Source organism: Puccinia triticina, chromosome 9A (assembly GCF_026914185.1).
Source record: "Puccinia triticina chromosome 9A, complete sequence".
NCBI classification, from domain to species: domain Eukaryota; kingdom Fungi; phylum Basidiomycota; class Pucciniomycetes; order Pucciniales; family Pucciniaceae; genus Puccinia; species Puccinia triticina.
Window position 1 is genome coordinate 1384308 of NC_070566.1, and position 18261 is coordinate 1402568.

The 18261-nt window shown below is 45.0% G+C and overlaps 2 protein-coding genes across 2 annotated transcripts; both read left to right on the forward strand.

Annotated features, from left to right (window-relative positions):
* Window positions 1-366: 366 nt before the first annotated feature.
* Window positions 367-3213, forward strand: PtA15_9A139 (uncharacterized protein; the record flags this gene model as incomplete). The annotated part of the gene is made up of 5 exons (XM_053172316.1): window positions 367-734; window positions 795-1752; window positions 1825-1989; window positions 2074-2415; window positions 2605-3213. The coding sequence occupies 5 exons, from the start codon at window positions 367-369 to the stop codon at window positions 3211-3213; spliced, it is 2442 nt and encodes an 813-aa protein (XP_053023569.1).
* A 4041-nt stretch (window positions 3214-7254) lies between these two features.
* PtA15_9A140 (uncharacterized protein) lies at window positions 7255-9606 on the forward strand (the record flags this gene model as incomplete). Its single annotated transcript, XM_053172318.1, has 6 exons — window positions 7255-7429; window positions 7499-8079; window positions 8184-8646; window positions 8732-9023; window positions 9101-9261; window positions 9587-9606. 6 exons carry the CDS (start codon window positions 7255-7257, stop codon window positions 9604-9606), a joined length of 1692 nt encoding a protein of 563 aa, XP_053023570.1.
* Between the last annotated feature and the right edge of the window lie 8655 nt (window positions 9607-18261).

The following is an 18261-nucleotide window of genomic DNA, read 5'->3' on the forward strand; positions in this document are numbered from 1 at the left end:
AAATCATGAGTATTCAAGGGTCCCAAAAAACACATCAAATACCACCATGCTATCCTTTGGCAATAGTTTTTGATTATGGCTGACACTGACAGCATTGTGCTATATTTTTGGGAATTGTGGGGTTGTTTTCTTGTCAGTGATGTGAATAGAAGGTGTTTGAATGCAGATGGATTGAATGCAGATGGATTTGTGGTGGTCAGTTCCAGATCACAGTGATAAGTTGGCAAACTCCGACGAGCGGACTTCTCGGTATCCGGCTCGGCTGGCACCGGAGCGGGTCGGCCAACATGTTTATGCCACTAGTCTGCTCGGTTGGGCTTCCCCTGCCACTCCGGCTCGCCTCCGCCGCCTGAACCTGCCCAAGAGATGAGCGCAACGCACAGCCCACGCCTGGATGCACTCGCCTACGTCTCATCAGTCGAGCCACTCAGCCAGACAGAAGAAGAACGGGTACAGGCCTACGCCAAGCTGGAATTCCCCCAGCACGACTTCTTCATCCGCAAACTATCGATCATCATCGGACGAAGACCACCCTCATCCAAGCAGCAGCAAACCATCAAGCAGGAGGAGATCGATGTTGACCTAGGACCCATCAGAGCAGTCTCACGCAAGCATGCCGCACTCTTCTACGACTGGCCATTCGGCAGGTGGTCGATCCATGTCCTCGGCAGGAACGGATGCGTGGTCGACGGACGGTGGAAGGCTAGATCAGAAATCATCCCATTACGCACTCGGTACGTTCATCTCTTTCCTGCTTACCATCACACACACAAACATATTAACACACTCTAAAGTACAAAGATTCAGATCGCAGAGCGCATCTTCTACTTCATCCTACCCACCCAGGACCAGCCTCATCCAACACCACAGTCACCCCAGCCTACTACCATCACCCAGCAACCATCTCCAGCAGCAGAACCACTCCAAGAGCCACCTTTGCTGCCAACCAACACTAACTCCAACGACGAAGATGAGAACTGGATCGGCTGCGAATCGGACTGTGGATCGACCGTGCCTCCCTGTCAGCCACCAGAAGCGCCGCCAAACTCGGAAGACGAAAGCAACAGTGAGAGCGAAGACGATAACGATGATGATGATGATGAAGATGAAGAAGATGATGATGACCCTCTCCTCAAATCTGACGATGAACCACGGCCACCCTCTCCCCCCCGGCACGAGGCCACCAATTACCACCCATCCGAACGGGTCGACTTCAACCTGATCCACAGCGAATCCGACTCAGATTCGATGGACGAAGACGAGCTTGAACTACCCTACTACTCCTACTCACTTGCCGGCAAAGCACCCGCCTCAAAAGCACCCAGGAAGACCGCAAGCAAGGCGCCTCGTGGGCGGGGCAAGACCGCCGGGAAAGCCTCCGCCTCCTCCCTAATCATCCACCAATCATCCCCGGAGAAAACCCCGACTACCGACATCATCGTCGAGCCCCTCAAGCAGCAGCCTGCAGGTAAAGGTAAGGGCAAGAGTGCAGGCAAAACTAAACAGCCCATCCCCAAGCCTGAGAACCCCCTACCGATCAAGGAACGGCCCAAGATCTCCGCCGTCACTCCCCCTGGCGCCGAGATCGGAACGGTAACCCAGAAACCTCCATACACCTACGCCTCCTTGATCACCCAGGCTTTGGCCGCACAGGCCGACCAAGACGGCAAGATGCTGGTCAGCGAAATGTGTGAATGGATGGCCGGCGTTTATCCGTTCTACGGGGCAAAGGAGAAGGGCTCAGATTGGCAGGTAAATTAATAACCCCCCCCCCCCCCCCGCTACCTGTTATTTTTCAATCCATTGACCTGTTCTCTCCCATAGTCGGCCGTCCGACACAATCTGAATGCAGATAAGCGGTTCAAGCGGATCGAAAGGATGCCGACCGATGGTGGTAAGGGTAACTTCTGGACACTGAGAGAGGAGGAATGGGTGAATTTCGATGGGCTCGAGCTGCGACGACAGAAGGAGATCAAGCCGATCAAGCCTGTCGAGCCCAAGCCTACGAGCTGCACTCCGATAGTGCCCAAAACGACGACGACGACGACGACGACGACGATTATCGGACGACAGCTCGATGGGGCGCCCTCACGGTCTATCGGCACCGTCGCCCGCAGCGATATTGGCGCCCATCATCGCACCGCCGCCTCCCAGACTGCCCAGGCCGGCTCGCCTCCACACCCTGATACTGCCCATGCCCATCGAGCCAGACAGCTCCCGCCCCCGCCCCCGCCGCCCACTGACCTTCCCGTCTTCTCCGGCCACGACGACGAACCTCTCGACTTCCAGCCGCCAATGCCGCCGCTCTCCGACCCCCCCTTGCCGCAAGACCCCATCGACACCACACCCGCTGCCCCCGCGCCCATCGATCCTAACCTTCTGGCCTGTAGCACCTCCACCCCCTCCTCTTCTTTGGTTAGCCATCCTCCACCCCTGCTGCCACCCCTTGTCCCCCCACTCCTACCACCCACAGTCACCCCTACAAGACCAACAACAACAACAACAAGACCAACAACAACAGCGACAACAGCAGCAAAAGCAGCAGCAGCAACAACAACAACAACAACAACATCCAAAGCTTCAACACCCGCCCCCAAGTTCCAGATCGTCATCCAAGAACCTTCTTCCTCTTCTTTATCATCAACAGCGGCATCCAATGCGCCCAAGACGCAAGAAGAGCTCAAGAAGCTGATCGAGAATGAGCCCCCGATGGTCGTCTCCGGCCACACCCTCCTCCTCAACCCGCTCTTCTTCAAGGAACTCAAAACCTCCCAGATCGTCTCGCTCCAGAAACTCGGGCCCCAGTCGGCGATCAAGATCCTGCAGAAATTCATCGTTGGCTATTTTAAGGAGAAGATCAAGAAGGCGTCGGCCGTTCCCGCCCCCGCTCCTGCTTCGACTTTGGCGAAGGAGAGGCAGGAGGCCCGCCGGGGCCCGCCGGAAATCATCGACGTCGATGCCGACGACGACGACGACGACAAAGGCCCTTCGTCTGCCCCGCCCCCGCCCTCGTCCAGCGCTCCGCCATCCACGCCCGCCATCCCTCCCCTCAACCCCCTCAAACGCAAACCCGACACCCTCGAGCCATCCCCCGACGCCCCCATCAACCCCATCTTCCTCCCCCCTCCCTCCGCCTCGTCTTCTTCTTCTGCGTTAGCCCTCTCTCCCGCTCTCGCCCTCCATTCTAAGAAGCTTAAACTTAATCCCGGGTGATCTGCTACCCTTATCCTCCCCCCTTTTTTGTCTCCTCACACCCCTCCCGCGTCGTTTGGGCTTCTGTTTTGTTTGGATATACACATATGTTATCGGCAGGGTTATTTGTTTCGTCCTGATATATATATTATTAAATAATAGCTTTCCTTTTTAATTATATATAGAAATATATATCTAGAGTATATTGTTGTATATTCATCACCTTCTCTCTTTCCTACACCTGCCTCTATCCATCTCCGGTTTATATTGTGGATCATGTTTTTTAGTTGGCCCTTGAATGATGTACACCCCTCTCACCATGCTTTGTCTGTCTGCTTATCATATTGACATTCTGTGCTTTTGCTTTCAGTGTCTTCTTTTCTGCTGTTGTTTTTTGGCGTTCTTGTCCCCCTCTTTAATCTTTCTATATGAGTTTGATAATTGACCTGGAACTTGTCTATCGTTTTCTCACTCGTTCGAATGTTGTGGCCGTAATCAACTCACAAAGCTCATCGGGGGAATGTAGATGGTCACTGTCAGATACAGGGAACCCACTGGGCAACAAAGTGGCCGTAGCTCTGGTTCTGTTCCAGTTGGAGGGCCGTAGGCTGTTGTGGTACCAGTGCGATCGCCAAGAGAGTATCTTTTTATCCGCTCTGATACAGTGATCTTGATCTACTTGATCCAGCTTGCACATTCTGCTCGTACAAGCTCAAATAGTCTCATGGCACCTCTACTTCATGAGATTGGATTGGCGGGTGCCTGGGTGCCTCACCTGCAAAACCATCCTGGAGGACTGTGGTTTTATTGGGCTGTTACTCAACAAGACAGCCGTACTGACAAATCATCCAGACATCATTTGAAAACCTATTTGTGGACCTGGAGGGTGGGGTCCTCAATGGGTGGACAAGCCATCACCAGTCATCCAAATCCTTCAGGGCTCTCCCTGTTAGAATGATGTGAAAGGCCCATCTGAATTGGCATATTTCCCTATAGAAGGCCGGTATCATCTAGAATTGAGTCAAAAAAGGATGAAACTAGGTTGGAAATATGAGTCAAGTCAAGCTTGAAGGTGTGTGATACCAGATTTCAGCTAGACATCCTGGCTTCTTAACACATATAAGCTTGTGAGTTTCTTTTTTGTGTTTGTTTGTTTTCCAATGTCTCCATGCACATGCATGTGGGCTGTTTTCCACTTTGCCAATGTCACCTTTGTGTAGGCGCGTATATTAGGGTAACAGATCACTGGAGGGGCCTTTCACAGCTCCATTACAAGTACAAACTGGTCAGAAAGCCATTAAAGCCCCCGCAATTCACATTTACATTGTGCAAAACCCCTTTGACATAGAGAAATTGATCAACATAAATTTGCCATAAATGATGGATAATTGGGCATTGAGTAACTATCATTTCATTGCAGGTTGTAACTAAGTTATCCTTAGAAAATTAAATGGTTCTATATAACATTGTGCAAGGTCCTATGACAATTCTGCATCACTTCTGACACACTTCCCATTGACTTCTGAAGAATTTATCAATCATTTCCTAATCCACATCTGACTCACATCAGACCCAGAAAAACATAAAATTAGACTCTGGCACTCTCTGGAGAGTGCATCAAAGTCTCCCCTGGTGTTGGGACTGGGTTATGTTCAAATGCACACATAAGAGCATTTTTAGTGATGGCTAGTTTAGCTTGCAGCTAGCTATTTTAACCATCAGACTCAACCACACAGGGCTGAGCTAAGACTCAGCTAAATTAGCAAGAAGCCATGATTTGAGCTAACCCTTGCTACCTATAGCAATGGTTATGCCATGAGCTTATAGCCATCTATCCACACGTATCACACAGCTAACACACCAATACACTCAAACAACTCCTTGCTACTTTAGTTAGAAATAGCTGCAAGTCAAACCTTGCACAAACTTATCTCAAGTGGTAAGGATGATCTAATTGGTTCCTGTTTCACAGAGATGGCTGGAACTGCTTCCTTGTTTTTCCTGTCTTCTTGGGGTTCTATCTTTGATTGTTTTTGGATAAAAATGTTTGATTCTTTGGTCTGATATTCTCTCTCATACTTTTTTATAACCACAGAAGCTCTGATCTGCCCAGCACTTTGGCAATTATTAGTCACTCATAACTTTAATTGAGAGGCATTGAGTGGTTCTATGCATTCTTATTTCCAACCAACCCATTTATGTCATTGCAGGGGATGAGACATGCAAGTTGGTTGAACAATATCAGGACATTTTTATCTTACCTTCCAGCTTTAATTGAACCAGCAATATTTGATTTAGTGCCTTGAATTGAGGCCCATTTCTGGAATTAGGCAAATTTTCTTCCCGCATTCTCAAATGATCTAAAAAGTGGCCAAATTTCATGGATGCAATCCAAGCATCAGTTTTGGCCATTTCAAAAACACTTGAATTTAATAGAAGGTATTCTTACTTACATTCTGGATGAAAATCTTTGCATGCAGGTTCATTCAAATCAATCTGGAACTCAGCAGGCATTTCAAGTTTTGTCTGTACATTTTGAGCTTGCAATTCTTGAAAGATAATTGGTGATCTATGTAGGAAGGCTTTGCCATTTTTTGGAAGCACTGGCCCAGTGCAAAATGAGGTGGAATGAGTACTGATTGAGAACTTCAAATATGAAACCAGAGCAAAGCTTGTGTGACAAAAGCAAAAAAGAAAAGCTCTAATCATCCTGATGAGTTTTGAACAAGGAGGTTCTTTGAGATATTTGGTTTCAGTTTTTGAAGTAAATCCCTGTGCTTGTGAAGTAGTGAGTTATCCACTCATTCATAAACAGGGTACCTATGGGTGTACACTGTAAAGCAATACATTGTGTGATTGTATGATGATGCTAGCAGCTACACTGCTCAAAAACGTTTCAATCCAGGATTCCAGGTACATTTCTTCATGTTTACACATGAGGTCAGAATTATTTTTACTAATTTAAACTCTATGGCCCCATGTCAAACTTAATCCTGTTTCACTGGCAGCCGTGGTTTCTTGGGGAAGTTGCAGCTGTCTTGTACAACATCAAGAGTTGCCCCCATGTGATGTGTCAAGGGTGTCTACGTTTCAATCTGCTCCCGGCGGAACACAGGAGTTAAATTTGGTTCTAACTTAACACAAGTCGCTACAGGCTAGCTGTGGCTAGCGGCGAAGCTGCCCCTCCCACAGGGGTTGGTTTGCGCCATATGTATTTGGTTACGCGGTGCACTTTGAACTTAGCACAAGTCCCTCGCCTGCCAGGGGGCAGGGGCGCGAAGCGCCTTGCACGAAGTGCGACCGCCCGTCAGGGAGGGACTTGCGTGCAATCCACGATTCCTGGCGTGAGAGCCCCGCGTGCAGTTGGTGTTTTTTGCAGGTGGCCAACTTTGTGCCCCCAAATCCCCCACTTCCCAGAGGGCATGTTGCCCGCCTCTTGAACCGGTGAAAGACCTGCATCTCCTCTTCAAATTGGTGGTAGGCATGCCACCATTGCCCTCCTCCCATGAGCTGGAGATTGGCTCAAAGGAGCTCACTTTCTGAGAATCCTTTGAGATGACTAATAGAATTGTACAGTTCTGTACAGTAAATTTCACTCCCTACACGGCCACTTTTCCTCCATGATTGGAAATTTCAACCGCGAGGATCAGGCCTTATATTGGGAGCTACAAGGCTCAAATTGCATCAAAAGAAGCGCAATGCCGAGCACTCCTTAAGTCTTGAGGGATGACTTCAACAGATGAACGGTTGATTTTTAAAAAAGGAAAATGTGAAAAAAAGCCTAATACAGGCGGATATTCCTGGGGCTCTCAGGCCAGGTACAGGTTTTTCCAGGTAAGCCTCTCTGTGAGACAGAGACCCTGCGGGGCTGCCCCTTCGGGGCTCTCACAGTGAGGCTTTGTTAAGCTCGGGTCCACTTGCTCTATGTAGGAGGCCTGTTATCCGAAGTGGCCCCGCTCCCGGTCCCCGGGGGTTCTCTTGAACACTCATCTTTCGAAGTTTTCCATCTACACTTCGAAAGCTGCAACATCCAATCATACATCATTTGATTTCTCGAGGAATATGGAGCCGACCGACAAGCCTACCGGAGTTCAACTTGCCTGGCCCATCAAGCAATCCTCGCGGCCTCCAACGCCAGCCAGAACCTCGCAGGCGGAGGTCCCAAAGGGAGAACAGAGCAGCGCCAAGAGACGGAAAACCTCAGACATTTGGAACCACTTCACCAAGACCAACGATGGTGAGTCGAAATTTCACTTCGAGCAGACAAGAGGAGACGCAAATTGAAGATACCTTCTGATCTACGCAGGCACGACTACCAAGGCGATTTGTTTGAGTTGTGGCTCTACCCTGTCGGCTCAAAGCAGCGCCGGAACAAATCACCTATGGCGACATCACCACCGCTGCAAAGCAGAGCCACGCCAATCATTGCTGATACCGAGGCAATCTGTATCCCAGCTTGATCGTATGCCACGGTTCAACCAGGACGCCATCCGGGAATCCTTGGCAAAGATGATAGTTGCTCTCCAGTTCCCATTTTCGATGGTCGAAGATCAATCTTTTCGGGAATTTGTCGCGCCTTTACAGCCCAAGTTTAAGATGATCGACCAAGCCACATTGCAAGAAGATTGTATGAACTTGCACAAGAAACGGAAAGCAGTGATCGCCAAACAGCTTGATGAGCAGCACGGTAAAATCGCGCTCACCGTCGAACGATGGTCATGTCAATATACGTCCTCCTACCTCAAAATATCTGCTCAGTACATCAATCCCGACTGGAAGCTTATCAACAGAACTATCGGATTTCGATTATTGCCCGAGCCCATTGATGAGAATGTTATTGTCGAGTGTATCACCAACGTCTTGGAAGACTGGAAACTCGTTAATAAGGTCAGCAAATCTTCCCCACCCTCAAGCTGTTGACTCCTTATTTCAATCCGCATTTTTTTTACAAATGCGCCATGGACCCTGTTTTTTTTCTGCTTTGACATCAGTGTGGATCAATCACGGCTGAAAGCTCAATCTCGACCGATCGTGCAGTGAAAAAAATCCGCGAGATTCTCCATGAACGCCAAATACTAGAGCCGGGAGAAGGCTACTTCCACATGGGATGCGGGGCGGCGGCGATTAAGCAAATCGCGCAGGATGCTTTCAAGACAACCCAAGAGGTCATCACCAAACTCCGACAGGTCGTACGCCTGGTCACATATTCGGATGCGAGCGAGGAATCGTTTAAGGAGGTCGCCATTAACTGTGGACTGCCGTTAACCAACATCCCTTCCCGCGACATCGTCGATAGATGGGATTCTACTTATTCAATGATCTCAGATGCTCTCAATTTCCAACGGGCCTTCGAGCATCTTCAAGCTACTAAACCTGAATATCTTGACGGCCCAACTGCAACAGAATGGCTACATCTTGAAACTATCAAAGATGCACTCGAAGTCTTTCATGATGGTAGGAAGTCTCCCTTGGTGAAAGTCCTCGTTGAAAGTCGACTGATAGGGCTTTGCCCCCGCGGTTTATTTATTTATTTATTTAGCTGCCGGCAGCTTATCCAGCACTGATTCACCGAGCGCAAACAGGTCTTATCTGAGTATGAAGAAGATTGAAAGGTACCTGAGTAAACCAGAACACTATGAAAACAATCACTCGATCAACATCATCTCTCCCATGGCTAACGCTTTTGAGAAGTATTGGGGTACAATTCAAGAGTTCTCGGAGATTGCTTCGATCTTGGACCCCCGTCTGAAACTTCAATATCTTGAATTCTCCTTGGTCAAACAACATGGAGCCGCAGTGATTCAAGAAAAATTGGCAATAGCAAAAAACCGGTTCGTCTTTTTTTTTAAAAAAAAAAAAGAAAGAAAGAAAGAAAAACATCTATTTAGTAATACTTCTTGATCTACAGTTTATCCACGATGTTCCAAACCTATTTGCCTGGCAACCCCGCGGTTGAGTGTGATTTGAAGACAAACGATGCGAAGGCGCAGGGGAAGAATGTAGATGACGACATAGATGAGTTCCAGAAATATCTGGCAGGGACGACGATGATCCAGACGCCCTATGGAAGTCGCACGGCTGAACTAGATCTTTACCTTCAAGAACCCGTCTTCCAAGCCGCTTCCCTGGATCAAACCTTTGATGTCCTCGGTTGGTGGAAAGCTAACGAGCTCAGGTTCCCGACTTTGGTACTCCTCGCCAGGAATGTCCTTACGATTCCCATGTCCTCCAGCACCCCTGAATATGTCAGTTTCCTTGTTCCGAAACAAATTCATTTCAAAGTAACTCGGATGAACTTAATTGCCTCCCTCCCCTCCCCTCTCTTTCTTTTCTGATTTTGAATCGAGTAGACTTTCAAGACCTCTGAAAAAATCTTAAACGACTTTCATTCCAGTCTTGAACCTGAATGTTTAGAGGCCATGATATGTGCCGGCAATTGGCTCCAAGCAGATCATCCGCCCCCTAAATCGTCCTAAGAAATAGGATAATTGGCATGCTCAGTTTTTTTGCCGTTTCTTTTGGGTATGGCATGCCTGCCGCCAACGAGTTGCTTTTTCTCTGGTTGGCATGATGAGTATCATGCATTGTTCTTGGCGGTGGTTGTTCTTAAATGGTCTTGTTTTTAATGTTCATACCACTTGTATCACCTGATGTATTTATACAGGGGCAGTGTGCCGGTGAAGGAGTCTTGCACATCTCTTTGTTCTCGGGTTAAATATAGATGTGTCTGTATGCATTCCACTCGAGCTGAGATGTGAGGCAGCATATGTCCAGCCTCGGAGGTGGAGAGGCCGAAATTTGTCCCAGGGTGGAAACTCCGACAGTCTCGGTACGCTGATCAGCCAAGAGCCACACGAAGTCCGACAAAGCCAAGGCCCACGGCAGAAGAGTGACGGTAAGAATTAAGCATCGGTTGACCCCGGAAGTTTGAAGGATGATCAGCTTAGCTATGTATGCATTTACATACTTTTCTGGAGACGGTGAGGTCACTCACAAGGGCTCACTTGACCATGGTCCATCACGCAGAATAACCCTAACGGCCTTCGTTTATTGGTGCCCATGCAACAAGTTGAAACTCGGCCTCGGCGAAATTGAGCACTGATAGGCTCTGGCAAGCTGCTTGAACTTACTGTGGGCCAAAATACATAGCATCGTGCACCCACATTCTTCAAATGCCCTCACCATGACAACTGACTATGGTGTTCAAAATTGTATAGGTTTTTCACATAAACCTTTCAGTGTGTAAGTCCACGTAACAAAATGAACAATTTAACTTTGAACACCATAGACATGTATGCAAAACGGGTAAAAAGGACAAAAGAAAGTGCAGAAAAATGCCCCTATGATAAACTCAAATTCCCTGGATTGGTTCCTGACACATTATTTTAAAAAGGGTAGATCAATTAACTTGTACTATGTATCCTAGCCTTTGGCACAGTGGCAGCCTCGAGGAAATAGGAGGAAACTCTTTTGGCTTAAAGCCACAAGCGTAGCCATCAGAATCATGTCATTCAAAGTTGGATTATGCATGCATAAATCATAAAATCATGCATCAAACCTTCTTAAGTTCTTTGCAGAGGCAAGTATGATCATCTGAACCCACTGAAAAAGCCCCACAAATCCATTATTTATGCATGTATGAACCAACTTTGAACACCAAAGTGTACATCAACTCCAATAAGATGAGGAACACTGGTGGAATTCCTTGTAATGTTAATACCCTGTGACATGTTCTGGACATGTGTTGTAGTCTGGTCCCATGACACTGACACAACAGCTTGTGATGCACCCAGGAATGAAACTTTTTTGGCAGCTCCATTTGCCTGAAACTCTTGGCACTGAAACATTTTCTCCTGGACCAAATATAAAAATGACTCAGGAATCCATGTCCCACATGTATCATATGAGTGGATGGCACAGCAGGGTATACAAGCTCTCCTGAGATCCAAGAATCCTTCCTCAAATTCAGTATCTAGCTAACTAATTCAACCCAAATTTTCTCCAAATTTCTCACAATGAGCCCAGCTTATCACTGTCATGGTTGCTTGCTTGGCACAAATTTTGCTCTATTTTCCTATTTTAAGTTCTCTATTGGCACTTATTCCATGCCATTTCATGCAGAAACAGAGAAATTGATAGATGGAGTCATTGACCCACAGTTTTTAGGACCCAGCTTTCATGAATTGGGAGGTCTTGGAATTCAAGATTTCCAACTTTCAAGCCAAAATGGCATGCCAGAAACTAACATCTTCACCAATATTGTAGATGACTTTGATACATGGTATAACAGTGTTCATCCAGAAGGTGAGCAAAAATTCTGTTTTCCATGATGCAGTGGCAAAGGATTTTGATGTGACTAATCAAGATTCAATATGGTTCTTGGGTTTCATCCATGCATGTTGGTCACAATTGATTAGATCATTTTAAGGATTCAGAAGAAGCTTTGCCTAACTCAGGGAATGAACTTCAAGACAAAGAAACAATCAGTGAATTCTTTCCTAGTCAAGTGAATCCTAATAGTAAGTCATGGTTCACTGATAGAACCCAATTCAACTACATCACACCATCCCATTTCCTGAAATTGATTGATTGGTTGGGGTAAACAAAAACTGATAGACAGAAAAAATGTGGATGGTCTTCAATTCAAATCATTGGTTGCTTATCCTGACCAAAATGCTGGAAAGCAAAAAAATACATTGGTTTCCAATAAACGCAAGAGAGAGGATCAGAATCAGAACAAGGGTAAAAATCTTCACCAAGCAAAAAAATCAAAAAAGAAGTCTCAAACAGCTGGAAAGGACAATCATGTTGTAAACAGTTCTGCTAATCATGGGCCAATAAGATGTGCATTTGGCCACAAGCCAGGAGACTTTGAAATCAGGGATTTAGATAACAAGTGGCATACCCTACTTTTTTGGGCAGAAAAATTCCTTGGAAAGACCAATGAATCACCAATCATCAAAGAATTTTTGTTGGAATTTGGAGATGCATTCACAAAAATAAACAACAAGCTACCAAAGTTCTTAAACAGTCAAAAGGTCAAATTTCAAAAGATCAAATTGAATGGGCCTCAAGTTGAACTCATTCATACTCATGACAAAATAAAAGATTTCAGGAATGGCCATTACAGATTTTTGATTCAACCAATAGATTTGAGAGGGGGGAATGGAAACTTCAAGAGAAAAGTGGACTGTACAAAAGAAAAAATTATTCATATTTTAGAACTTTTGGTACTTTTTCATGGATATTCTATTTCATGTGGAGTGAGCCAAAAGATTCTGGGTGATCATATAGAAAATAAGCTGGAAGACTTGCTGAAATGGTTCAGTGACATTTTCCTGAAAAAAACAGAGGATGGACCACCATTATTTGGTTGGTTTGAGGGAAAATTGGAAGAGGCAGAACAACTGGGTAGTAAATTTGGAAGCATGAAGAAAGTCATATCAATAGTGCTTCACTCTTGGTCATGGAGCAGAACTCAAATCCATCACAAAGCTGAATTGGCACTTTCTTTGTTGGGTTATTGGTATAAAACAAAGTCTGATTTGAAACTTGGTGGATTGGACCTCACAAATAATCCAGACATTTACTGGAATTTGATTTATGAAATGAGCAATACTCATAGGAAGCAGCTGAAGCGGGAAAAAATCTTCTTAAATAGAAATGAAGAACTTCTTTTTATCAAAAATGAGATGGATCAGTTCACAAATTCATTGCTCAATTCACCCAAATCAAGGTCCCAAGCTGGAGTTTCAGGTATCCCAGAAGAAATTGCAAAAGACCTTGAAGAAAAACTGAAGAATTATGTTTATAGAAGTCGCTTTGATTTACATCATGAAGAAATGAAAAGCTTGGATGGATTTCCCCTTTATTTGATTCCAGTTGCTCAAGCTCAAAAAAATTCTGCATTACAAGAGGTTTTTGTTGGATTGAGGAGTATTGAAGTAAGACAAAATGACAAGCTATCAAAATTAAGGTTGTTTCAACGCAGAATAACTCAAATAGTTGAATTTCTTGATATTCTTCATAGTTTTGCATGCCAAGTAATAGAGAAAGAAATGGTGCCATTCTACAATGACCTCATCAAATGGTTCATGGGTATTTTATTTGATAAAACTAGCAATAGCTTACCAATTCTTGGTTGGGTTCAAATTCAATTTGAATTTCTTCATTCACTGGAAGGATCATTCAGTCCTGCTCACAAATACTTATCATCAAGATTGAATGAATCCGGACATCAAACACCAACTGATGCATGCAAAATTTCAGTTTCATTATTTGGATTTTGGTATCAAGAAATGTTCTCAAAGCTTATCCATCAAAATAATAATAATCATCTACCTTCCTATGTTGAGCTATTGAATAAAATGGCAGCCTTACTTTGAAATGAATAATGAATTGAGGAAGAGAGATATGATTCTTTCAACTTTCCATCAACAAAGTAAACAAAATGCATCTTACCCTTCATTTCCAGGAATAATTTTTTGAATTGAAATTTATATCTTTCTCTTGTAGTAAATTTTGCAAGAGCATACTTATTGGTGACCAGTTTAGCTTTCAGCTAGCTATTTTAGCCACCAAAATCAATCAAACCGGGCTGAGATAAGCCCCAGCTAAAATATTTGAAAGCTCCAAATTCAGGTAATCCTTGTGTAAGCCCCCTCCTTTGGGGTCTCACAAGGATGTTACATAGCCATCACTAGATTACATAATCCACCTGGTACTTAGTCTCATCCTGTTCCTTCCCTAGTTCAGCAGAGATCCCTGTAGACTGACACATCTCTCTGAGCTAGGTAAGCCACTCACCCTTTCACTTTATATCCTCCTTACTCTCTTTCCTTCTTATCACCAGTTGTAGATACTCGGAGATCCCTGTAGACTGACACATCTCTCTGAGCTAGTTCCCGCTCATCATTGAAATCACAGTCCCTGGTTCTAGAAACAGTGCCTTTGTGCCCCTCTCGAGCCACTCAACAGTGAAGGAGATCCCAACTCCTTACACCTTGCTACATCTAGCAACCATTGGCTCACAAGCTAAGCTATTCACCTGCACATATCACATAACTCCACACCAATACAGTAAAATAATTTTTTCTACTTTATTTGGCAATAGCTGAGAGTCAAACATCACTTAAACTTAGCTTGAAAGATAGATGCTCTAATATCACAAGGTGTTTATCTTAGGGAAATTTCAAGTGGACCTGGGTACCACACCACTTTTTCCTCCAAAACCCAGAAACTGGTACTGCCTGGTGGGTACCACAGGAACTTGAGGGAATTACCCACACATGTGGTGAAATTTGATTTACATATTTGTTTTTCTGCTGGCAGATTGTTGCACAGTTTCTTGGTTTTGTCTTTGCTTCTTCTTGTCATAGTGGCAGATGTGCTTCATAAAAGAGGGTTGGACACACACCACTCATCTCCAGACTAAAGTTCAAGTTCCTTTGGAGCTTGGATGAGTTCCCTGCATGCAATTCCATCCTGATCCAAGGGGGATATGATCAATTCTTGATCCTGGTCCCAATTTTTCCTGTTTTCCCCCAAGCTTTTGAGCCTATTCCCTGATCCCTTTCCAAGTCTCTGAACGGCCACTTGCGCTATTTTCATAGTTTGAAACTTGTTCTTCTTTCCTCCGCCTCTCCAAAACCATTTGTAGGACCTCATTTCCCTTGATTCTAATTCCTCCACCTCCACCAAGGGTATCCATTCCCTCTGCCATCTAAAATAAATCCCCCCACCTACACTATCATTTTCTTTGATGCGTTTCTTCCCAAGATGTTATGGACTGCCACAAGGACAACTCTCTAGCCCTTTACCCTCACTTCACTGTCTACAGTCTGACACCCTTTGCCCCCTGATGCAAGGGGGGATTGACTGGTACTTGTGTGTTTTTTGCCAAAATCCAACACCCAAACTGGGGCTTAACCCCGAAGGGTAGCTGACAGCTCTGTTTATGAAGCTTAGGGCAAAAACCCGTCAAAATAAGGGTTTTTGGGCCCTAGCACTATAACTGTGCTGATGTAAACAATAGTAATGTAAATTACTATACTTGTTACGTGGTAATTTGGCCACTACAGGGGTTTTAAACACTCTTTTAAAAAGAGGAGGATTTATTATGTAATTAATAATATATAATTATTAATTACAGGGGATAAATTTGGCGTAAAAAGTAGGAGGTAAGCGCTTAAGCTGATTGGCTGCTTGTCAGAGGCGGAGGTCTTACGGCAACTACTTTTAAGGATAAAGCTTTTAAATATGCTAATAAGGGATTTTGGATATTTAAAGGTTTAATCCAGTGGATTTTACGTGCTGGGGATGGTTTTTAAAGGGAAAAGTGGCTACAATAGTAGCAGAGGAGAATATTCACGGTAACTTACAGTTTGTAGGCGGTGAATGGTCTGGGGGATCTTTTCCTGAGGGCCAAATAGGCCTCTATTTACAGAGGGGACTTCAGTGGGCGTAAACACTGAGTCCTTTTCTCCCTATGGGAGTATCCAGGGGTGTAGCCGTGAAAAGGGCTTGGCTGTGGGTAATTTAATTGTATTGTAATAGACTAATTTCCCTGACTCTGTCACATGACATGTTTATAACCAATTGTCATGTGAAAGAGCTTCAGTAGAAGTCTACATAATACTTTCACGGGGTATTTTTACACGAGTAATATTACTCATTACTGTACAACAGTTTAATTTTATGTACACTGTTTGTTTTACTAAATTTATGTATGTAATACTATTTTTGGGCGCTTTCTGGGGCCATTTCTTATTTATACAATTAGTACATGAAGGAATAGGAATAAGGGGGTACTTTAAGTGGGTGACCCCCCTTAATTTATGATGAGGAATCTGATTCTGCAATAATAATTTAATAATTATTATTATTTACTAAGTTATTGCAGTCTTTTGGATACTTGTTGTATCTCTAAGGCTGACAGTAGCTGTCCACTTTGAGCTATCCCACGGGTATATCCAGCTCACTTGGGTACTAAAATAAAGCCACCCAAGTCTTACCCATAAGAAAACGGTACCAAGGGGCTGACAGGCTATGGGTATACCTACTAGCCTGTGTGTGCCCCCACAACCTGTCCCCAATTCCCATTGTAAGGCCCATGATGGCCCAGAGATACTTCCTGAACTATGGGCCCACAAGCCATGAGAGCTCCAGTCCAGCCTAGGCTAAGAGACCTAAGTACATACTTATGAATCTTCAACATACATATTCAAATAGAATTCTCTCCATATTTCTTTCAAACCCCTCATATTAATAGCCACTGCCCACCTGAGTAATACTTTCCCAATACCCCATATACCCACAGGGAAATTTGAGGCTGCCCATGGACTGTACCTACTGGGTACTTTCCCGGCTCCTGGCAAGGAGATGGCCCAGAGCCCTATACCCAGTGGTGAAACAGATGCAATACAATACAGTATCTTCAGGTATTTGTGTATTTGTTATGAGCCGTAGCGTGGGCTCTGCAGCGCAGACTCACATGTACATAGACTACACATACATGTCACGGACCATACTAAAGGTTTGAGAGGCTGGAGATCCAAGCCTCTTCCTCATCCTGCAATCTACCATCTTGGATCCAGAACCCCCAGAACCCCTAGCTCCATCTTCCTCTCCATAGAACAGACCATAACATATTGCAGGATCTACTTCAAGGAGACAAAGACTAAGAGCCCAACAGACCAACAAGAACCAGATTGCTCTGCCTCTGAAACCTTGAACATCCCAACTCCAAAACCTTGAATATCTCGCACTCCGCTCTCAGAAACCCAACTCTGCTCTTAGAAACCTTGAATATCCCGCTCCAACATCACACAGCAATACGATGGACGCCTCGGTGTGGTGTTCTGTGCCTGTTGCAATGCCAAAAGGACATATGCAAAGGTATTGGGATAGTACAGTTACATACTTACATACATACACCCTTTGGTCACTGCGGCAGATTGGACGGAAGAATACACGACGTGGATACGAGGACAAGGGAGGAGGAAGGAAGGAGGACCAGAGAGAGGCTTTGACCCCCAAATCGTGGAAAGGAGGAGTATTCTAGTTGGGTGCAGCGTGCATGGAAGGTGGCTTGGTTACATAGCAACATATTCTGAAGGATATGGAAGGTGGCTTGGGTACATAGCAACGCATGACATCAGGCAGCGCAATATATGCAGGCAGATAAGGTGTACGAATAGTGTCACTGCAGCATAATTCCCTCATTGTTTGGGTGGCTGTGCAGTGCAGGTGTACATATGCTGTGCAACTGAGATCCCCTGCAGCTAAATTCCCTCAAACACATTCCCCTGGAGCTAAAATCCCTCACTCTTCAATATAAAAGGAGCTCTTCTCCCCCCCATAATTTCTCTTTTTCACCATCAGCCTACAGAGGTTTGGTCACAGTAGTAGTTTAGTAGTAGTAGTTTAGCAGTAGTAGTATTGAGTAGCGTAGAGTCAGTCAGTCAGTAGAGTGTTAGTGCAGTAGTAGAACCAACAACCAACCAACCAACCAACCAACCAACAACCAACCAACCAACCAACAACCCATTCTCCTCATTAGCATATTAGTAGTAGTAGTAGAAGTAGAAGTAGTAGTACAAATTATAACATCAACAACAGTAGAGGAACTTCACCATAACAAACCACGTTATCCTTAGTTATAACCGGTCTGAAAACACATTGAATTAGATATTTAGGTCTGATAGAGATTACTATATAAAAGTAAGAGCTATCTTGGAATCTGCCACATTTTTCTCAAATATTGATTACAAGACTCTTGGTTATTTGCATAGTACTATTAGAGGGGCAGGTCTTTCAAACCACCCGTAGATTGTAATAGCCTTTCAACCTATCATACAATTTATTTCCCCCTCAAAGGAACTTCGATTACCCATCCATCCCTGGAGTTCTACATCGGAAGCCGCCAAACTCCAACAACAACTGGCTGACATCACCAAGAAGGCCAACAAAGAAGAGAAAAAATCCTGTCAGGCCAAGGCCAATTTGGAGGACGCACTCCGCAAGCAGAACCCAACCCCCCCCTACCGACCGCCGGAGTGGAGGTAGCCA